Here is a 24,647-nt window from a genome sequence, read left to right as displayed (position 1 = left end):
ATAGTTAATAAATGAATAGATTATTTGGAAACAATGTAAGACAGGTAGAGATTATCCCTTTATTTCCTTACATATTAGGAGCTTTCATCTCCTCTAGAATCAGAGCTCTTTTCTCAGCTTCTTCAATTTGTCTGAATATGTGAATTGATTAGTTTTCTGGGTTCCATGAATAAGTATCACAGCCCTCTGGGTTACCTCCCACTCAATAAATTGCAGTGTCTCCCTAAGTGCTACAGGGTCAAATATAAAATCCTCTGTGACATACAGAGCCCTTTCCCCTTAAACTCTTCTAATCTTCTTACTAATATCCCCAACTCTCTCACTTCCAAGAAGATAGCCCAGTTTAATAGGCTTTTTTTAATGGCTGTCCTTCAAGCCTGGAATGCTCTCCCTTCCATCAAGACCCAGAAAAAAATCTCATCTTCTAAGAAGCCTTTCCCAATCCTTTTTAATGCTAATGCATTTACTCTTTTGAGTATTCCAGTTTACCTTATATTTATATTATTTAAACAAAATAATTTGTACATTGTCTCTTTCATTAGATTATGAACTGCTTGAGGACAATGACTCTGGTCTTTCTTTGTATCCCCACATTTAGCACAATGACTAGCACATAGGTGCTTAACTGACTAGATGGATTAAGTGTGTCTTTCATTAAGATCAACACAATTTCTCTTTGCCTCATCTATATCAGTATGGCGCATTACTAGTGCCCTTTCTTCCATTGATTAAAAAGGGTTATTATATCCATGTACACATTTTTTACATTTAGGAATAACATAAAATTTAAAATAATAATAATAATAGCTACCATTTATGTAGCACTTTAAGGCTTACAAAGTGCTTTACAAAAATTATCTATTTATTGTCATGACAAACATGGAAGGTAGAGACTATTATTATTCCCCTTATAGATGGGGAATCTGAAGCAGACAGAGATTCCTAAATAATACAAGGCCAAAGAGATTCATAGAACCAGGAACATTTCTCCCTCATTTTGACCTGAATTGACCTAAGACTCTAAATTGGATATTCTTCTTCCCTAGTACATTGCCTCACTTTTCAAGACCTATTGTATGTGAGACATTCTGGTGAAGATCAGGCATCATAAGGAAATTTGTCAGTGTCTCACAACCAAATTTTAGAGCTAGAAGCTACCTTGTGTATTGAAATAAGAGAGAGGAGAAGAGAGTGGCTACCTCCCTTCTCAAAGTGGGGTTCAGGGGAGACAGCAGATGTAATGGAGAAAAGGTTTGAGATGGTGAAGAGACAGGATCTAGGAGAGCATAGCTGATGTTTAGGATTGGCTCAGAGAGAGGAGAGGGGGTTTAAAGATTTCCCCCCTTCTGCCTTCCCTCCTTAGCTATGGCTGCTCTCCCAGATTTGCTTTTGTCCCTTTTGTTCCCCCTCCACTACTGGAGACCAAAAGTTCTCCCCTTGATCTTTTCACTCACACTTGATTCACAGCCTGGGGAAAATATAACTATTTTAATGTCAACTTAATCAGGGTAATACAAAGGAATAACTGGCAGGGGAAGAATGGGAAAGGGGAAAAAGGGGGTCCCTGTCTCTATCTAAACTCTTTTCCCTCCTTCTTTGAGTTTGGGGGGAACTCAGGCTTTGGAAGCCTGAGTCCCCCAAGAGAAAGTCAGGTTGACTGACCCTGGGTTTGGCCCCTTGGCCTTAGTTCAGACCCAGGGCAACAGGAACTGAAATAAAATCGGACAGAGACTCAAAATGCCCTATCTCTGGTTTCTCTTCTCTGGGTCCCTTCAATTGGGAAGTGTTTGGAGGAAAGATTTCCAACCACAAGCAGGAAAAAGTGGGTAACCCTCAGGAGAAAGTCTTATTCCACTTTCTCTCTATTCAGCTTCTCCAGACTGAGAGACCAATACCTCTACCAGCCAGAATCTTTTTTCCCTTAAGATTCCAATCTCCTGGGGCCCCTCCCCCATTGAGTTAATCAGTTCCACACATTCTTCAGCCTGGTACTTTTTCTCTAGCGCCAGCCTTTGTTACACTTGTGAAAGAGTGAATGTAGCCTCTGAAGATGCCAAATTTACTCTAAGAATCACTTATGTACTCAAAGGTCATAGTAAAATAAGTACATAGGTCTATATAATGAAATGAAACAAACAAAATATTTCCTTTGTTATTCTTTTGGGAATATGATGAAAATATAACTCTGGCCATCCATAGAGTAGTTCTATAAACATATCATTTAATATAAGTATGCCAATCCATAGTATTTACTGAGTGGTTACTCTGTACAAAGAACCTTGAGGTATTTAAAAACCCAGGACACAAAATTTATGATTTTATGGGGAAAAGGACAAGACATGCATGTAAAAAGATGCTATCTTGTTATTATTCATTAACATAAAGCATTATAAGATAAGTAGTAAATGAGTAACATGAGGAACAAATACTATGGGAGATCAGAGAGGGGTAGAGAGATATAAATAGATTAATTGCATGTGTTTATATCAGTTAAGATACACTTTAAAAGTACATATTATGTGTAAAGTACTGTGCTAGGTACAAAGATAAGAATATAGATCCTTCTCTCAAGTACTTTCAGTCTTTCAGGGAAGAGGACACATACAAATTCAACATAAATACAGGATAGTCAAGAATTGAGGTTATTAGTGATTGTAGAGTTCATGAAAGGTATATAGAAATTGGTGTCTAAGCTACATCTTGAAGGAAATGAGAGAGTCTATGCTATAGAAGTGAGATAGAGCACATTATAAGCATGGGGAATAGCAAGAGCAAAGACGTGAGGACAGGAGACCAGAGGACTTTAGTAAGAATTAAGAAAAGGTTAGTTTAGTTGTATTAGAGAATATAGGAAGGGGAAATAGTTATTTTTCTCTCTGTTTGTCTTAGGAAACTAAAATTCCTAACTTTTTCAAGCAGTCAAGTCAATAAGCATTTATTAAGCATTCCTATGTGACATACACTATGGTTTGTGGAATCAAATGCCTAAGTTTGTAGATCTCTTTCTTTTTTGTGTAATAATTACATATGATAGAATTTTTAATAGGAATATTTAGACCAAATCAAGTAGTTACTCCAAAATAGTATAAAAATCTTTCCTGAAATCAAGAATGCAGCCTTATTTTAATTTGTTATCCTATTTGAACTTTTTTTTCTGATCATGTCTTCTTTTTTAAAATTCTTTACAGTGACTACTTCGAAATGATTGCAGTGTAAGAAGTCAGCTATGGCCAATAGGAAACGTCAGAGCACCACAAGCAACATGTTGGATCATAGAGTAAGATCTTGCCCAACTTCCTCTCACAATAAGGAGCCCAAGAGTGAGGAAACAGACCTTTCCCTTGAGGAATATGCTGCAAAGGATGTAGAGCTGGCCACCATCAGGCAGGGAAGCCCCACCCCAGTGGAGCATGAATGTAATGATAACAGTGGGGATGGAGACTCCAGCTCTGACTATGTGAATAATACCTCAGAAGAGGAAGACTATGATGAAGGCCTTCCAGAAGAAGAGGAGGGAATCACATATTACATTAGATACTGTCCTGAAGATGACAGTTACCTGGAAGGAATGGACTGCAATGGGGAAGAGTATATTCCCCATGATGAGCATAATGTTGAAACTGATGAATGTCAGGAGGCTGTTGAAGAATGGACTGAATCTAAAATTCAGCACCATGATGGAAATGATACAGAAGACAGGCAGGAATACCCAGAAAGCCATGTTCAGATTCTGGAAGATGAGGTATCTTCTTTGGAGATCCAAGACCAAGAGGGAAGTGTACAATATTGTCCAAGTGAAGAAAGTTATCAGGACTATTATCCAGCAGAAGCCAATGGAAATTCAGGTGGGACATCTCCTTATCACTTAAGGAAAGAGGATGCTGACCTGGAAGAGCAGGAAGAGGATATTGACCAGATTGTAGCAGAGATCAAGATGAGTATGAGTATGAGCAGTATCAACAGTACAGGGGAAATGAGTCCAGAACATGTTGGAATGGAGAATGTGCCAAATGACTATAAAGAACCATGTTCACAAGAAGAGGTGGATCACTGTGCCAGCAGACATGAAGGAAGACCTAAATCGCTGAATCTTCCCCCTACTTCAAAACATGCTGGAGATGCACAGAGAGGCTTTAAAACCAAGACCAGAACTCCAGAAGAGAGACAGAAATGGCCACAAGAACAGGTATGTTTGGGGTTTTCTGTAGGGAAGGGGATGGGGAGGAAGAGTTCTGCAAAAGGTTATATTTGTCATTTTTTATATTATCTCTTGAAGCTTTTTTTTCTTCAGAAGAAAAAACATCAGATTATCTCCTTTTGGATACATGGGATTGAGGCTAATGGTATCTTTTGATTGATGTATAATTATAATTTTATATTTCGCAAATTCTTAAATTAGATTGGTATGGGAAAAAATTAGGTGTAAATCTTCCCTTACATTAAGTAATAAGTCATCAGTGTTCCTCTTTGGGGTTCTGGTTTTCAAGCTGGAATTTATTGTAGGAGCAATTCAGAAGTTATGTTTTTAGCTAACTGGACAAATCACCTTAAGAGTAATGCCCTTCCAATTTGTCCCATCCTGTCTCTGCTGGAGTATAGGTCCATCAAAAGGCCAGCTTAGGTCTTAGTAATTCAGTGAAAAAGGGCTTCATTCACAGCTGGTCAGTGCTCTTTTTCTAATGGCTAGGTGATCCCTGACTTCATAACAAGAGCCAATGGAATTAAGATTTGATCTTTTTGAATGATATAAGCAATATAGGTAAAAAAAGCAAATGTCTCTAATATGATGATCAGAGAAATTAAGCTTTTTACTTGTGATAAAGGAAAGATAGACAAATTAAAAACCATAAAATATTTCTGATGAGGTGACATATACTCTGAGCATGTCTAGAAAGGCTAGAAATCACAGACCAATTATAAGCCAAAGCTTCCATGTTAAAATGACTCTCATTTACCTTTACTAATAGACTTGATAGATGCATTGATAATTCTACAGCAAATGCTTGGGAAGGTTGTAATGTCTAATCTTTTTAAAGCATTATACTTACATTTCTAAAATTATGAATGTGTCTGCAATGGAACTACTGAATCAATCATTTTGGCTGAATTGGCTGGTCAATTTTGTCAAGCAGTCAGTTTGAGTGATTTTACCATTGAATTAGCTGTTTGCATCTATGAGTCATCCAAACTGACTATTTTACTTTGCCATGATTGAGATAGAACTTATGGCTAGCCTTCTGAATATTCAAATTATTATTCAGAAGCCTATTCGGCAGCTGGTGAAAGTCAACTCAAAACTTAAAATTTATCATGGATAATTTTTCATTTGATTATGTTTTGAAATGATTCAGCTACAAAATGATGATCTCAGATCTCAATTTTGAAAGGGATTAGCTGTACCCATTTGTGAGAATTATTTACTTTGGGTCACTGTCCATGTTTCTTTCTTTTTCATCTTTTTAAAAATTCTTACCTTCTGTTTTAGAATCAATTTTAAGTTTTGGTTATAAAGCAGAAGAGCAGGCAGGGCTAGGGAATTGGGAATAAGTGGCTTGCCCAGGGTCACAGAGTTAGGAAGTATCTGAGATCAGATTTAAATCTGACTACTTTCAAGATAATTCATTCAACATTTCTAAACCAAAACTCATTATCATACAGGGAATAATTATATTCCATTCTCAAAATGCCTAATTTTAATAGCACTATCATCTCTCCAACTTTAATCATTTAAGTGACATAGGCATTCTTTCTCTCTTATGGTCTCTCAGGTTTTTTACCTCTCTATTACCACTAAAGAAAACCATTGCCATTTTTAAAAAGCCTTTATTACCCTATTCCTTAGTAATAGCAACTTCCTCTTAGCTGATCTTTTTTTCCCTTCTCTCACCCCTTTCAACTTATGATGGACGTTAATTTTCTTAAAATCTATCATGAATAACTTATTACTTTCCTTCTCAAGAAGCTAAAATGGATCTCTATTGCATGCAGTATCAGTTATAAATTCCTCTGCCTAGTTTTCATGTTTTTTTCTTAATATGGTCCCACTTTTCCTAATCAAACCTAATTCAACAATTTCTCAACGTGAATCCTTCACTCTACTCAGGCTAGTTTCCTAATTATACTCCAAAGATCATGCTCACTCCCATCTCTATTCCTTTGCTTATGCTATTCCTGCCCCTCTGGAACATGAAATGTCATTTGTCATCTTTTCTGCTTAATTGTGTTGGTATAGTGGTTAGAGCACCAGTTTGAAAGTAAAAAGAGTCTTCTTCCTGGCTGTCGATATTTACTAGCTGTATGACCTCATTTGCCACAATTTCCCTGTCTGTAAAATGAGACTGAAGAAGGAAATGACAAACCACTCCAGTATCTTTGCCAAAAACAAAACAAAACCAACCAAATGGGGTCATGAAGAGTAGGACAGGACAGAACAACAGCAATTGCTTATTTTATCTTTCATTGAAGGCCAAGTTCTAAGTCTGATCTCAGTGAAATATTTGCTGATAACACAGGTGCTAATACTCAATTCCCTTCTTTGATCTCCTTTTGTATTTACTGTTTTTACTTCACAAGTAACATTTTGTTCTATACACTTATTCCTGCCTCCTGGCTGCTATTATGTAATTTAGACAATGCTACAACAATATATTAAAACTTTTTATTTTTTACTATTCTCTAAATAAATCCTTTGTTTTCTTTAGTCTTCTTCCCTAGCCTCCACACATTAGTTTACAGTAGTTACCTAGTGTTTTGCAAACATCATTCACTCTTCCTGGAGTAGCTTCTTCCTTTCTCCTCTTCAGTTTCTACTCATCCTTCAAGACTGCCTCAATGCTCATGGTTTTCATGGAGCTTCCTTTAACTTTTCAGCTCCTAGGGATCTTGCCTTAGAACTTTAATTGTTATTATAGTCAGAACTTCAAAACCAGTTATGTTCAGATAATTTTTTGTGTGTGTGCTGAACTCAGCTTGGTTATGGCATCCTTGAGGGCACAGATTAGATCCTTCTATCTTTAACTCTAGACTTCTTGTGACATTCTTTGAAAAAGTAGTAGAAGCTCAATAAATGACCCATTTAGGTAATATTTTCAGATTTACAATAAAATAATGAGATATTTTGGAAAATTTTCACTTCCTTTTTTAATGCCAGGGAAAAATTAAGATCAGAGCAATAAAGTGACTTATATTAAACCATAGAATAAAGAAGTATAATCTTCAGGATTCAAGATGAAGCCTTTTTGACTTGAAGTTCAATGTTCTTTCTGTCATATGATGGTACCTTTTAAACTATTTGGTGCTTGATAGGTTTTCAGTATCTTTATTTCTAAGAACTTAAAAGAGTTTTTCACTATATTATCAACCAAGCATGCATTTATAAGTTAACTGCAATATAGAAAGGGACAACTGTAGTTCTAAATAATATTCTTTATACTAATGATATCAGAAGTGATGTAAGAGATTTCATATCTTTGAAGTAAAGAAAACTATTACTTATCATATATTTAATTATTTAATTAAAAATCAGCCATAAATGATATGCTGAAAACTTTAATATTAAAGCTCATTAAAAGCACCCAATGGAGGCAGCTAGGTAACTCAGTGGATTGAGAGTCAGGCCTAGAGATGGGAGGTCCTAGGCTCAAATCTGACCTCAGATACTTCCAAACTGTGTGACCCTGGACAAGTCACTTTGCCCCATTGCCTAGCCCTTACCATTCTTCTGCCTTGGAACCAATACATGGTATTGATTCCAAGATGGAAGGTAAGGGTTTGAAAAAAACAAAGACCCAAATTTAAAAGGAAGAAATGCACATTAATGAAGCTGACTGGCTCTAATATAATTTTCACTTAATTTTAAGCTTATTAAAAGTGTCCTACTCACAAATTACAATTAATTTCCTTTCAAAAATCTCTTCCACATAAACGATGAGTAAGAAAAGATGTTATACTTATTGAATACATTTAAATAAGTTTTCTTTGGTCAATTTTGAGGACAAATGAGAGAAAGTTGCTTTCATGTTTTTTTCAAAACTTTCTTTTTTTCTTTTTTTTGAGATCACAAATTGAAAAATATATAATAAAAACCTCATGTATGGAATAAAAATGACACTGAGTAAAAGTTTGATATTCATTAAAATTTTAAATTTCACTTGCAGTCACCACTTTTTGTTACCTTTAAAGTTTCTTGAGCAAAAGTTGACTTCACCTACACAGTATGCCTGCCATCCATGGCAATTTTGAATACATCGGGAGCTTTAGAATGTAGGAAAATTAATATTATAATTGTTAGCTCTGGAAAGCAAGACAAAAGGGCATGAAGGCTTTTGAACTGGGCTTTAAGTTAAAGTGCTGTCTCTATTTAGTCTTTGGACAGTTGCCTTGAAATCTTCCCCTTAATAATGGAGATGGCATTGTAATGATTGATGCTTGGTGGCATATATCCCGTAACATATTGTGCTCTGTTTTAACAAATCACTTTTCTGGCAAAGCTCTTGTCAGGAGGAAATTATCCTTTTAAAGTAGAGTGGGGGAAGTGTGGAAGACCTAATATTTTGTTGCTGTTGCTTCACTCCAACCCAAGACTGAGCAAAAACACAGTACCCTGCAGGTTAGCAAAGAATTGGAGGAACTGGGAAATCAAGAGTCCCTCAGTTAGAATGCCATAAAATACAGTAGGAACTGTAGAAAGTTCATATTCATTTTCAATTCAGCTTATGTTCAGGGTCCTGGGAGTTGGACACAAAAGCTAAGGTGTATTGTACAGCAGAGAAAAGAAGTAGAATTGTTAAGCATGGTAAATTAGAAGCACACTTGCTTGGATTTCAGACTCAGAGCTGAATTCTGACTCTGGTGCCACACCCAAGTCACTAAAGCTTTTTGGTTTCAGCTCCTTCATCTGTAAAATATATAGAATGCAACAGAGCTTTTCCCCATCTGCTCCTCCTTCCACCTTCCCACCAGGATCTGTTTTGTAAACCTTCAAATTCTAGAGGCATGAATTGTCATTATTAATTATCATTTTTTCTACCAATATTCTGAATGATGTAGTAGATAGAGGACTGGGTTTAGAATCAGAAGATCAGTTGTAGAATTCTCTCTCTACAATTTACCAGCTGTTTTTCTCTGAGCAGTTCACTTAAATTCTTTGGGCCTCAGTTTCCTCATCTGTAATATGAAGGGGTCAGAGAATTTTAAAACAGACTTTTATTAGATTGAATAAACACATTGGTATAGGGGGAAAGAGAGCCCTAAATTATGAGTCAGGGGACCTAGGCTTAATTTCTGACTTTGTCCTTTATTCACTGTGTAAATCACAAAGCCTCTTTGGTTTTCATTTTTCCCAATGGTAAAATGAAGAAGTTTGGATTGGATGACAAAGAAGGTCCCTTTCGTTCAGGGTTTTATGATTTATTTAAGTACCCATTGTAAGCAATAGGTAAAGGTGATTTAAAAAAGGAGAGAAACATGAAAATCTTTGGCCTCAAAAAGTTTCCATTCTGTGTGGGCTTGAGTGAGGTGAATTGAAGGAATACAAATGGATACATAGAAAAGCGAATTATACTTACAAATATTTGCTGATCATGTATCATTTTACAGATGAGGGACAAAAAGGCTTATGGTGTAGGCTTTAAGTAGTAGAACTCCACAAAAGAGAGGTAGCATAATTTAGTGAATACATATTGGACTGGGTGTTAGGAAGACCTGGATTCAAATTCCTCCTCAGATTCTTACTATCTTTGTGACTCTGGGGAAATATTTTAGTTTCTTTAGACTTCAGTTTCCTCATACATAAAATGGGGATGTTGGAAGTGATGAACTCTCAGATCCCTTCCAGCTCTAAATCTATGACACTCTGACTTGGGATCTAGTGTCCTATCTGCTATACTATACTTTTTCTATGAGTTTTCAGGCCTGGGGCGAAATCACCAGATTGCTCTAAGACTATAGTTATTAATGCATTGCTATAAGTACTGATATGAAACTAAATTTTAGTGAGATCAATTGACAACATCTTTCAAGATCCTCTGAGCAAGATAGAAAAATATCAGTTGGATACCAGTACAACTATACAACTAAGGGTTTTAGTTGGTTGAGTAAATTTTACCTTGGAAAAAGTCTTAACAAATGTATAGATATAAACCTAAAGAGAGGTCATGTCTAAAATATTCTAGTTGGATTCGATGTTATCTGAGGTCTCTCCCAGAATTAAAACCTTAGGAAGAGGTTATTATTTCAAAACATAGAAGGGACAGTTAATTCTCTACCAAACGTGGTACCTTGATGAAATAAAATTTAATCTGCAAACTAGAACATGTTTTTTTAATTTTAGAAAGGTTGATTATTACAAAATAAATTATCTTCAAGAAGCTTAATTCTATATAAGGGCTTCAAGATAGAACTGGCAAGTCAAATTAGGACTAGATTAGGATTGAGGCAGCTAAATGGCCCTCTATGGTACTCTATCGAGTACCAGTCCTGGAGTGAGGAAGACCCCAAGTTCAAATTCCATCTCAGACACTTACTAGCTGTTTGACATTGTGTGAATTACTTAACTATTTTTTTGTCTCAGTTTCCTTTTCTATTTAAATGAAGGAAATATCAAACCACTTTGGTATCTTTGCCTAGAAAACCCTGAATGGAATCATGAAGCATTGGATACAACTGAAATGACTGAACAACAAAAAGATTTTTAAGCTTTAAATTGAGACTTGAATAGAAATCTTTTTAAGGAATGGGTAGGCTTTTTGCTTCTGGAGACCAACCTCCAAAAAGACAGAGTTGGTGTGATTCAGAATAGCCAAACCCAGGTAACAGAATTCTAATTCTTCAGGAATCTACAGTATGGACCATTGGCCATGGGCTGCAATTAGAAAGAAGGGTTTATCTTGTAAGGAAATATAGCAAAGATTTTCGAATAAAAAATTTAAAAATATGAGACTGCCAGACAGTGTTCTTAGCAGCTGCAGTCCCTGCCTGAAATGTGGCACATACATCATCCAAAAAAAAAATGAGACTGCAAGCTCTGGATCATGCTGATGAGTCTTGCACCTACCTTTCCTAAGGGAAATCAACTCTATGCTTAGTGAAACTAGTGCCCATATTTAGGCTCTAGATGTATGGAACATTGCCAAAATAAGCTTTTGTATGATGTCTGCAGGAAAGAATTGACACTGTGTCACTTAGATACCTTGGAAGGCTATGGTTTAAAAAACAAATCAAAACAAACAAGCAAAAAAAAAAACACACATCCATCAATTAATCTTTCCCTGTCTCTATTCACTTATATATTAAGAAATATTTTTGTGTATTATAAAAAGGCAATTGGACATTTCAGAGCAATTTAATATAATTTATATAGACTGTCATTCTTTGGATTTGGGGGGATTGAGAGTTGGTTAGTCTTATTATTCAAGTCCTTTGGTTTCAATTCTTGGGTTAATGACTACCCCCCCCCCAAAGCACTACCCCTGATTACACTGAGCACCATTGATATGCAAGGCTTGAGTCAATACATTTTCCCTGGGAAGCCTGCTTAATTATCCAATGGCTTGCATGTGGGTGGCTGATAGAACTGCATTACCTTCTCCTGTTTTCACTGTAGTATTAAGGAAAAGTCCAAGAGACTGGCAGATTAGAGATAGTTGTTAATGAAAGAATTTGTGATTAAATGTAAAGAAGAATTTCTTTATCATAATTTTGATTAATACAAGAATTGATTAGCAGATGATATTCTGGAATCCTTGTTCTGGAAATTTTTTCAAGTAGTGTAGATAATTCCCAATCTTACATGATTTAGATCACAAGATTATTCTCCAGAAGGGAGTAAGTCTGATCAAATAACCCTCTATAATTCTTTCTTGCTTTCCTATTCATCTCTATGATATTGGCTTGAATTCAGAATATTTCAATATTTACCCTAAAGATAAAATTTGAGAATTTCCCTGTGGCCATATCTGTGATATTACCATAAGGTTATTAAAGTTGCCTGTTTATGCTTAGTTGTTTCAAGGGGAAAATATAACTCAAGATTATCAATTTAATGCAATGAAAATGCAAATGATGGGTCCATTAAAATATCAGGAGCTCTTAAATAAGTGTGTTCTGCTTTAACAGACACCTGATCCACAAAAATCATGATTCATATGAGCCACATAGATGGTAATTATTTCAGTCAAAATAAAGATCTTCTGGAGTAAAGTAAAAGTTTGTTGGATATCTCAGAGCATTTTAAGATATTATATATGTGATCATCCTTTATGTTTAGAGAAATTTATAGTTGACCAGTCTTTATTGCTCAAATGACTTGGTTTTAAAGCTTCAGTGAATAACTTTTCTCAAAAGCACAGCTCCAGGTTATCCTGAGTATCCTTCCACTGGTACAAATTACAAAACTACATAATGATATCTTGCCACATATGATCATCATCTCGGTCCTCCCATAAACTCTCCATGGAGGGTCTACTCAATATACTAGAGACTTTTCTCAAGGTCTTCTAATCTTTTGTGATTACCAGTGCAAGATGTGAGTTGTCCATCTCTTTTTCCTTCCTTTTGTTATATGATCATCTTCTTTTCTAAGCATACATCTCTTGGATAATTTCTTTTCTGCCATTTTTCATGCACAAGTTATCATTGGCAAAATGTGATTCTGTAACTTACTTATGGATTACCATGCATCTTTCCATTTCCCTTTAGGCAAAAGGAAAAATAAAAATTGCTTTACTCTCTCATTGCATTTAAAATGTAAATTGACTTGCATAGAATTTTTTCAAGAACATTTAATCCATAAAGTTTGTTAAATCATTTTTTATAAAGCTAGAAAAGACCCTTGAGAACATTTAGTCCAACCCCTTCATTTTACAAATGAAGTTCACCAAGGCCCAGAGAAATGATTTTTCCATTATTATGCTGATGAGAATTAGGAGAGCCAAGATTGAAGCATGGATCCTCTAACTCCTAATCCAATGGTTTTTTTTCTATATTGATGATAGATGATTTTCTATGATGATTTTATTAAATTTGTACAACATAAGTATAGATTGATTGGCATTCTTCTGTCAGGGTTAGATAAGGTAGCAGGTTGCATAACGAGTTTATTTGGCAGTCTTAGATGAATCATTTCACAGTATGGGAATGGTCTATACAAATACGGGTTTTGATTATTCATGATTTTCATCATTTTGCTGTGGGCATAGGAAGACAATTTCTTTGCGTACATTGGATTATTTGGTTCTTTTCATAAAAAGCTCTCTGACAATAGAAAACAGAACTTAAAAACCAACTTAAAAACCAAAAAGCTAAAAGCATGAAGTGATAAATAGCTGAGGATGCAACATTGCTTATTGCCATTCATTTTGAAGATGCTTTCAGGTCTGATTTTACAAATGAAATGATGCTTGTTTAGTGAAGGACAACATAGGAATGCATAATCCAAGAAGTGCGAGAAAAGAACAGCAAAATAGAGATTCTCAGTAAATCAATTCTTGTTGGGGGGGGGGGGAGGGAAAGAGCTCATGTTCACAGCCAAATTATCACTTAGGGTGAAGTGCATGCCTTTTATTTTGTAATGAGGAGGATATTCGCACTTTAAGTGTGATCAGAAGTTTTGCTCTGAGGTTAAAACAGTTGACTTCTTTTTGTCTGGCATGCCAGAGATTGAACAATGCCTGGAAGTGAGTGAGCCTGAGGGATAAATAAGAGGAAAACAAATGGGCACACATCCATTAAGAAATGGGTTTGTGAGAATGGGCCCATCTCTTATAAGAACTACTTTAGTAATTGAGAACTATGCTTTTCAAGGATGCCAGTTTTAGGACCTTTGTTTCCATTTAACTATTGACTCTGCTTTACTATTCAGGGATTCAGAAGAGTCTGAAGGTGCTATGGTAAAGTAGAAAGAGCAGTAGACTGGAAAATCTGGTTCTAGCTCTGCTGTTGACCTTGGCCAAGCTGTGTGTCATAAGATGAGTCAGTGTATTGTTTTGGGTATGAGTTTCCCCAACTGTGAAATGAAAGGAGTTGAATTAAGCTAATTACTAAGATCCTTCTCAGTTCAAAAATTCTACAATTTTTCAGGCAATGATAATTACCTTTGGGGTCAGAAGCAAACATTAACTGAATTGGAAATACAGCATGGAAGTACTTCTCCTTTGAGTCAGGGAGACTGATACTCCATTGGGAAATCTGCCCAATGATGTGGAATGTATAGTCTTATATACACCACATGGAAATAGTTTTATTGATCCTCAAAAAATTAAGTTTGGTGGTGAATAGATAACTTTTTTTTGGTGGTGAATAGATAATTATTTCTGAGGAACAAGTTTTTCTAACTGATAGTTTCTTGTCCCAGAAATTTAGGCATGAAAGATGGAATACAGTCAGAAATGGTTCTGAAGTTCTAACAACCTTACTGTGTCTACCCCGAACAACCAAACTTCATTATGTGGTCCTGAGTTGTCAAGTCAGCAGGAATTGCCTTATTTGATTTTTTATGATGGTATTTATGGTATATTACCAGGGATGACCTTAACTGTCACTCAAAAGTTTACTTAGCTGAAATTCCTAGTTGCTGACATTGCTTTTAAAATCTAGTGAAACCCAGAATTTCTTTCAAGCTGTTTTTACAATCTAGGAAAATCATGTACAGCTGCAGCTGTGCCCACCAACTGACAGTCATTCTGGAATAGGATGTTTTTTCTTTTTCTTTTTTTTAAGCTCTGGGTGGACTGAGTAAAAGGAGTTAGTAGAAACCTTTTCGAAAATGGACTAATCAGATTTTGCCCATCTCCAGATACTATACCTTAAAAAAAAATCCTGATTTCTAGTTTGTTCTCATCATATAACTTGTTTTGTTTGTCCCAAGTGAAGGTATTATATTAAAACAATTATAATATTGTTTTTATTTATGTATTCATTATAATCACATTGTAATTGTTTTTATTAATATATTATTAGTAGTAATATAGTAATAATAAATAATCTTGTTTAAATAATCCCTATTTTCTTTCTCAGACTATTTCCAATTTAATTAGAGTTGGAAACTCTAAAAAATGAAATCTTTTGTGTGGACACTCTTCCACTTTCTCTCTCAGGGTATTCACCCTCCCTCCCTTCCCCACTTCTTCCACCTCATCCCTACTCCCAAGCTCTCTCTCTCACTCTCTCTCTCTCTCTGTCTTCCTGTCTTCCTCTCTCTTCATTATCTTTTCTCTGTCTGAGATTTGTAGGGAAGCAGTCTTAGTGAGTGGCTAAGCAAAATCCTACTCTTCTTTTGACATTTTTCTTTGCCCTTGGCAAACTTTTACTGTGGTAGTTGGAGGATGAGTTGACAGAATTATCTCTCATCTATAAAAAATTCACCAGATCATCTTTTTTGCTTTTATTCACGATTGCGAAGGTTTTATGGCAGGCTTTATCTGCCCATTTAGTATCTTAGTTCCTTTATTGATAATTAAGCACCAGGCATCAAAAAGGAGGACCTATGACAATGAGGAGTCAGCTTCCAGGATGCCATTACCTTTCAAAAGCCAGTTCATCCTTTTAATTTGAACAGGTGCTTATCTCCATGAGTTGACCACACTTAAAATGACATATTGGAGGACCTTTGCAATGCTATCTTGTGGAGTTTAGAGATACTAAAATTGAGGTCCCTGATCTGCCTAGAACATCTTTTTGTAGAACCTCTCCCTCCCTCATTCCTTGCTTTATCATTTGGGAAAAAAATGTTATCTGAATTGTGAGAGTTATAGAAGTGTGTGAATTTCAGAAGCTGAGCAAATACAGTGATCTGGATCCCAGTTGAGCTAAAATTTCCATTCCAGGCCATCTGCTGCCATTTGCTATGCCAGGGAACCAGGGTATGGAGTTGCTGAGCGGCCTCCGCAGCAGCTGCTTAACACGTCACTGAGTATGGGCAGAGAAACAGTGTGGCAACCTGGGCTTCTAAGATGAGCTGTTCTACTCTTCATGGGTCTCAGCAGCCATTATGTTGGAGCCCTTTTTTGCCTCCATCCTTGATCAAAAGTGATTATCTTGTCCTGGTTTCAGAATTCATTGAATCTAATGCCAACATAGGCCTGGCAACCTATCCTGCCAAATGAGATCTGCAGTGGCATGAAAACCATTTAAATTTGTTTAACTAATTATATTTTAATTTTTAAAATTAATTTGACAAATGTTTGGATGTCTGTCTTATAAGATACTTTGCTTTGTGGTCCAAATAGGATGTATGGAAAGACCAATAATCCAATGAAGATGTTTCTATGGGCAGGTAGAAAATTCTTCTGAGAATATTCATGAATTTACTATTTTAGAATACTTAGATGAACTATTATTTTGTTACCCATAACATATTGTGCCCAATATTTTTTCACTCGTTTTTCTAAGTAAACAAAGGGAAACAGAATCAAAATCTGTGCAAAGGAAGACAGGAACAAACATTTATTAAACACCTCCTATGTGCCAAGCATTCTATTAAATGCTTTACAAAGGGACAAAATAATGTATAAGAGGAAGGAGAGTATTTTAAGTCTTAATTTTGGTAGAATGTTAGAATATAAGCCCTTTGAGTATAGAAACTATCTCACCTTTGCCTCTGCATCCTCAATGTCTAACACTTATTGGCACACAGAAGGTATTAAACAAATGCTTATTGATTAATTACTTTTTACTTACAATAAATAACTCAAGGTTGGTTTACACAAAGATTTAGTTTGTCAAACTCAGGAATTATCTGCTTTGTTTTTCATAGTAAATTTAATCATTTGAAGTACTAACTTCAATACTTTAGGGTTATGATTTCATAAGGGTGAACCATTTTAATTGTCAAAATAGCCTTGCTGACATTTCTTCTCATTGTTCTTGAAAAGTAAAGCTGAATTTGAGGGAAGAAAGGAAGGTTGGCATTATCTGCCTTCCTGGCATCTGGATTTTTTGGAAAGTGGGGACATCTGACTCACCACACTGGATCTCAACAATGCTTCATCATTAGAAGTGATGCTTGGATTCTGCTTATTAGAATTTAAAATAACCAATGGAAAAAATATTTACAGAGATTAAATACACATACATGCATAAACACACACACACACACACACACACACACACACACACACACAAACACTGTACAACTAGACCTTGAAAATAAAAGGAGGTGCTGTTTTCCATAATTAAATGCTGTTTGTAGAGCTTTTTTTTTTTAAATGTTTGTATTCCTTTCTTTTACTTACTATTCCTCGGGCAAAGACATTTATTTTCCAGAATAATTATCATCTTTTAGGGAAAATAGACCGTAAAGTTTGACTTTACTGTACCAGCACCACCTTGGGAATTCCAATATAGACTGATTACTACTTGTTCACATCATTGAAAATTATAGCAGTCTTAGAGATTGAAAAAAATTAATACCTTCTTAACCTAGAAATGCTCCTTTTAAATTTTGAAAAAATAAAACAAAATCCAAAATATTGTCTAGAATGAGTCATCACTTTAATCCAGTGACATTTTATGATAATCCCTTTCCAAGGTCTATTCTTTATAGAAGAGTTTATTCAACTTGTCATTACTTTGTTATACTGAAAATTCCTACCTTTCCAAAGATGACCCACAAGTGCTGGCTTCTGGTATGCCACAGTCTTTTATTTAAAGATCTCAAAGTATCCACAAAGCAGTCATTACTATGAGGCCACAGGAGAACTGGAAAGCTGAAACTACTGAAGTCAGAAGTCTAAGCTTCTTTTCTGTTGTCTCTCTTATAAGCATTGCCAAGAAAGGCTCACTAAAAAGTTTGTTGTATCCCTGCCATGGCTGAATGAATCCCACCTTTGTCTAGGTCAAACCTCTTTCTTCTGTACTTGTGAATGTTTGTTTCTGGGAAAAGACAAGAGAAATGGGCAGTTTTCATCTCTTCCCTTGTTCTACAAGGTATTAAAAATGACACTAGAACCATAACCCTTTTATGTCAGTTTTTGATAAAAGAATCGGGTTTCTGATGCTATCGGTTCAATGTAAGCAAAGGTAGATTGAAGACAAGATTGCTTCATATTTTTTCCACTTTATTTTCCTGAATTTTTTTTTGCAACATGGCTAATATGGAAGTATATTTTGCATGATGTTGTATGTATAATTAGTATCCTATTGCTTGCCTTCTAAATGAGTGTGCAAGGGAAAGAATTTAGAATGCAAAATAAAAATAATAGTAAAAAATAAAAAGGAAATACAATTCTCGAAAAAGGGGGGGGTAAATTGCTTGCCTTCTAAATGAGTGTGCAAGGGAAAGAATTTAGAATACAAAATAAAAATAATAGTAAAAATAAAAAGGAAATAAAATTCTCAAAAAAGGGGGTGGGGGATAGCTTCAGCAATCCTAGAGCAAACAAATCATCTTTCTTTGCTGCTTTCATGCCCCACAGAATTCCCTTCTGGCACCTGTTGAAATGTTTTGCTTCTCAGTTCTATGCTGGGCAAATTAGTTGACAGTTTTAGTCTCTACCCTTTATTCTCCATTTTTTCTCCTATTCTCTATAAACAGATTTTTTGGTGAAAGGAAGGACTTGCATTTGGTGCCTGTTCTAATCTGCTTCTTCCTTTGTGTATTATCTACATTCCTCTCCTCTTGTCATTTCCTGTAGAAAGGGTATGCAAAGGGTGAGGTGGTTGTGCAAAAAGGTTGTACCCTGAAGAGGGGTGAATGAAGTAAAAATTGTTCAGGCATTCCTGAAATATTGTTCCAGGAAAAGCAGTCACTCATCAGAAACTCACAGCTCCAAGGCAGAAGTAGTTCCTCCAAGGGATGGTCTCTGGGATTAGTGTGAGCAGTGGCAGTGGTTAGCCGGGAGGCTGTGGAGAAGGTAGCCAGAAGCGGGGAACATTTCTGTGTCAACAAGCATTTATTAAAAGCTTCTGGGGATGTTGGAAATACCCCTGTTATTTGCATTAAAAAATTCATTCAGTGCTTTGAGAACAATTTTAAGATTGAATTTAGCAGCTGTTATTCAAGTAAATTATTTTTTTTATTTTTAAACATTATTTTATTTGGTCATTTCCAAACATTATTTACTGGAAACAAAGATCATTTTCTTTTCCTCCCCGCCCCCCCTCCCACCACCTTTCCCTCTCCCATAGCCAACGCACGATTCCACTGGTTGTCACATGTGTTCTTGACTCGAACCCATTTCCCTGTTGTTGATATTTGCATTAGAGTGTTCATTTAGAGTCTCTCCTCAGTTATATCCCCTCAACCTCTGTAATCAAGCAGTTGCTTTTCATCGGTGTTTTTACTCCCACAGTTTTATCCTCTGCTTGTGGATAGTATTTTTTAGATCCCTGCAGATTGTTCAGGGACATTGCATTGACACTAATGGAGAAGTCCATTACATTTGATTGTACCACAGTGTATCAGTCTCTGTACAATGTTTTCCTGGTTCTGCTCCTCTCGCTCTGCATCACTTCCTAGAGGTTGTTCCAGTCTCCATGGAATTCCTCTACTTTATTATTCCTTTGAGCACAATAGTATTCCATCACCAACATATACTACAATTTGTTCAGTCATTCCCCAATTGATGGGCATCCCCTCGTTTTCCAATTTTTGGCCACCACAAAGAGTGCTGCTATGAATATTCTTGTACAAGTCTTTTTCCTTATTATCTCTTTGGGGTACAAACCCAGCAGTGCTATAGCTGGATCAAAGGGCAGACAGTCTTTTATCACCTTTTGGGCATAGTTCCAAATTGCCCTCCAGAATGGCTGGATCAATTCACAACTCCACCAGCAATGAATTAGTGTCCCCACTTTGCCACATCCCCTCCAGCATTCATTACTTTCCATAGACAATCTGCTAGGTGTGAGGTGATACCTCAGGGTTGTTTTGATTTGCATCTCTCTGATTAAGAGATGTAGAGCACTTTTTCATGTGCTTACTAATAGTTTTGATTTCTTTGGCTGAGAACTACAAGTAAATTCTTTTAAAAACAAGAATTTTCCTTTTTAAAAATTGTTTAATTATGAACTACCAGGTCATTGCCAGATGATGACCATTTCTCCTAAGAGGACCACAGTTAGAAGGGGTAGGACATTGCAGGTTTGAATCTCACCTAAAACTCCTGGCCATCTCCTGACCATGATGCCCATGGTCCAGCCATCATCCTAATCATCCTTTACCACCTTAGCCTCCTTCCTCAAACTTGGACTTCACCCTTGGATTGCAAAGCACTTTTAGATGAGTTTTGGCCTTGCCTTTCCAGGAAACAGATTTACTTCTCCCTCTTCTCTTGACCATGCTGTCTACATTCCAGACATAATTTTCTCTCACCCTCCTTTTCAAGCTCCTCTTTATGTGTTATCTTCCCTATTTAGGATGCTATTGCCTTAAAGGCAGGTACTATCTGCCTTGCTTATAGCTGTATCCTCAACACTTAATACAGTGGCTGATACATAGTAAGCACTTAATAAATACCCTATATATCTATCAATATATCTTCCACTTAATCATAAATTATGCTCAGAATATGGTCTGCATACCCCATGGTTTATGGAAAGGCTTTGTTGTTGTTCAGTTATTTCAGCTGTGTCTTATTCTTTGTGACCCCATCTGAAGTTTTCTTTGCACAGACACTGGAGTGGTTTGCTATTTCCTTCTCCAACTCATTTTATATATATGGTTTTCATAAAATATTTGTTAATTAAATAATTAATCTTGATGAATCACATTATCAAATTGATAAAAGTGAATGAAAGGTAGATAATTTTTTCTTCCTTGAGAAGGTCATGTTACTCCACACAAATATATATGGCATAGTCACACAAAATGAGGTAAGGTAGGAAAAGCAATCATATATATGTCTTTTATCTCCAAGAGTTTAGATTTCAAAACAAGCTAATCACTTAAAAAACAAAGGAATATGATTCATAGGAAATTACCTAAAATAAATCTTCAAGTCATATTAGGCAATGTATCAAAAATAAGAAAATTATTTTTAGACATAAACACACATCCTAAAACACAGAAAAAAGAGTTTCATGACTAAATGATGATACTTTTATAGATAAATGGAAGTACTCTGCTCCAAAAATAACTTGACCATCTCTAGGTCTATTTGATGGCTTCATAGTCAACTTCTATCAAGACAAAATGGACCCCTCTCCAAATAAGATCAAATTAAAACTAAATTGAGTGATATTCTTCTTCTTTCTGATAGAGAGCTAAAGAAAAACCTAATGGGAATCTCCTTTAATTTTAGCTCCAGATGAGTTCATTCATTCATTCAATCCATAAATATTTAAGTATCTACTATGTGCAAAGCATTATGCTCCTCCTGCTATATAGAAGTCTGTCTTATGACAGGTACTAATTCATTATTAGAGTGAAAGAAAGATACTGTAAGGAGGACATGAGCTTTGAGTAGTTGTAATGGATTGGGTTTCCCTTTTCTTCTTACCTATATACTTGTTAAGTGGCTACCTGAGGTTGAGTATAGTCTCTGACTGTGAAGCAGAGACTTCTCTGTAATAGACTAACAGGACTATATAGTTCTTAACCTTGGCCTTACATTATCATCTTGGAAAAACTAATTAAACTACCTGACAGTGGGAAGAAGTATCCTTTATGCCTCATTGTCAGTGAAACAAAATGAACTCTATCCTTAATCCTTGTTCCCTGACATAAGAATGGAGAGACATTGGCATTTTCAGAGGAGAAATGGGAATTCAGTGGGGATCTGATTCATGCTTCAGTGTTATATTGAGAATTGGAAAAGTCATTATACCTCTGAAAGGACCTATTGTATAAAAATGTCCTTTTAACCATCTGTGTGTGTGTGTCTGTCTCTCTCTTTTTATATAATTATATATATATGTATATATATACATATATATAATTTTAATAGTCTTACACACACACACACACACACACACATATATACATATATGACTTTGACTTTGACTTTGAGGAGTAGAAAAACTGGAAAGTGTGAGATTTTCCAGCTCATCTAAATATGGTCAGGTTTGCTTATTATTGTTATATCAAAGTATGGTATTTTTAGTACAGATATAATTTTTGTTTGAGGGTGGATTATATTATGCCCTCTTCCTCAGTGAGGTTGATAGTTCAAGAACAGCAGAATGCTTCTTTGATTCATTAACTCAGTGGATTTGCATATCTTAAGGAGCCTTTAGAAAAAAAATTATTCAGGGAAGATAAGATATTCTGGACTAAAAAAACCACACGCAAAAAAAATCCTTAGAAATAGAAGAGCCATACTCTCAGATGTATAGGAGTGGGAAGATAGAGCTTTTCCTTGGAGTTTTTGATCTTCTAGTGCCTTTTTAATATTATTTTTGCATGTGTGGGAGAAGAAGAGGAAGGAGAAATAAAGAAATGATTGTGCTTTTTTTAGATAATAATGGATCCTCCTTTCCATTAACACTACTAAGGTATTGCAGTATCTGGCCTAGTAGTAACAATTATCATTTACCTTGAGACAGATTATTTGACAATATTCTCTGCTTTAGCAATTTCCAGCACAAACTCAATGCACACGACTTTACTAAGAAACACACCAACATGGTGAAATAGGACCATGTGCCATTTAACAAGGAAAGCTAACCATGAACTTAGACTCCCCAGAACTGTATCACTTTGCCATAGAGTGGTATTTCTTTTTTTTTTCTCATAGGATCATAAATTTAGAGATAAAGGTTCAAAGGGACCTTAGAAGTTATTTACTCCAACCCCTTCAATTTTCAGATAAGGAAACCCTTAAGAGAATGCTCAGGAACTGACTCAGGTAGTAAGTGGCAGAGGTGAGATTCAAACACAAATCTTCCATCTCCAAATCCAAGACAACAAAACTTTCTCTTTCCCTTCTCTTTATTCCAAACTGTAGCTCAGTTAGCACAGTATAAAGAGCCAGGTGAACCAGTAGTTCTTTCCTCACTAGATAATAACATTTCTTGATTACCTTAGGAGAGACTGCTTTTCTCATTAGGGCAATAGCTTCTGTCTTCTTGCCTCTAAAAATAAGGCTCTGTCTTACAAACAACTACATAATTGTTTATCTCATTAGTGGTCATTATTCACATATATATTTCTATTTTTTTATTAATACATGCAATTATTTACAGTACAATTGTTGAATACATTCGTCTCAGTCACTGGTTAAGACAGAAGTTGATTCCCCTGACCCATTTTAATTAAATCCAGTATCTGGAAAAAATGAGTAGATGATTTTTAGGGAGTTGAATAGATTCTGGTTGCTCATTTGTTGTTAAGCTTTAATTTTCAAAATTCAGCCTTATAATGTAATTGTACAGTGTTATCTTAGCTTAGGCAGTATAATTCTAGTTCTTTTATTATTGATTTCTGATAATATTGACACAGACTGAGAAATCCTTATAATATTAGGAGATAAGAGTTCTAGTAATAGCAACTTGATGCTGGAAATAGCTCATGTATACTTTAGTGGAAATTAAATGTACAAAAGTCCCCAGAAAATTGAATTCTAATATTGTTTTAGCTTTGGCCATTCCATTTCCTTTTGACATGTGCACCCACATCTCATTAATATTTCAAATGGCAAGTTAGTTTTCTCTACGTACATGTTCTGTTTTATGAGGTTAAATGAGAAAACAGTTATAGGAATAAAGGATTGAACTAGACTGGTTTTCTGTTAGAATCATCAGCCTTTGCAAGTGCAACTAGAAAAGTCAAATGTTTGTATTTTCCTGTTGATTCTCTAGAGGATGTAAGTTCCTTGAGGATGGGGACTTTCATTTTTACTTTTGTATCTTCAATGGTTAGCATCATTCATGACATACAGGAAGCAGTTAATAATGCTGGTTTATTAATTGATTTTGAAATGGCTTAATTATCTCTCATCTTCATGGATGAAGGCTTCCAAAATGGGAATATAAGTACAATTACAGAATCACAGAGTTAGAAACATCTCCAGAAGTCTTTCAATATAATCCATATCCCAACTAGTCATTTTTTCAGTTGTCTGACTCTTCATGGCCTTATTTGCAGTTTTCTTGGCAAAGATCCTAGAGTGTTTGTCATTTCCTTCTCCAGTTCATCTGACAGATGAAAAAACTGAGGCAAAGTAAAGTGACTTGCTCAGAGTCCCACAGCTATTAAATGGCTGAAGCCAGTTTTGAACTGAAAAAGTTGAATCTTTGTGACTTCAGGCCCAGTATTGCATCCACTGTGCCATCTAGTTGCCTATCTGCCCCTGTATTAAAAAAGAATTCCCCTCCACCCCCATAACATACAGACTTTCTTCCAAGGCAACCTGTTCTACTTTTTGAACAGTTCTAATTGGTAGGATTTTTCCATACTTAAAAGTCTAAGCCTGTCTTTCTTCAACTTCCAGCCATTTGTTCCTATTATGCCCTGGGTCCCAGCAGAACAAATTCAATACCTAATGGTACTTCACATATTTTAAAACAACATTCATATCCCTGTGAAGTCTTTTCCTCTCTTGGCTCCACATCCTTAGTTTTTCCTACTGATCATCATATAGGTATGATTTCAAGATGCTTTAATTACCATCTCAATTCCCCTCCTCTGTATATTCCCTACCTAATGAATATTATTCCAAAACCATAGAGCTTAGAATTGAGGACAACATCTCACATGTGGTCTGGTCGAGATG

The 24,647-nt window shown here is 35.7% G+C and overlaps 1 protein-coding gene across 15 annotated transcripts in view; it reads left to right on the top strand.

The window, feature by feature from the left end:
• Window positions 1–24,647, top strand: part of APBA2 (amyloid beta precursor protein binding family A member 2) — a 360,332-nt gene that overhangs the window by 219,111 nt on the left and 116,574 nt on the right. For all 15 annotated transcript variants that reach the window (XM_056807712.1, XM_056807715.1, XM_056807711.1 and 12 more), the window contains one exon: window positions 3,189–4,186. In XM_056807712.1, coding sequence (XP_056663690.1) covers window positions 3,227–4,186 — 960 coding nt within the window. In that variant the 5' untranslated portion in view covers window positions 3,189–3,226. The remainder of the gene's footprint in view (window positions 1–3,188; window positions 4,187–24,647) is intronic.

Source organism: Monodelphis domestica, chromosome 1 (genome assembly GCF_027887165.1).
Source record: "Monodelphis domestica isolate mMonDom1 chromosome 1, mMonDom1.pri, whole genome shotgun sequence".
Classification (NCBI taxonomy): Eukaryota; Metazoa; Chordata; class Mammalia; order Didelphimorphia; family Didelphidae; genus Monodelphis; species Monodelphis domestica.
Note: the sequence above shows the minus strand (reverse complement) of the source record. Positions and strands in the feature narration are given on the sequence as shown.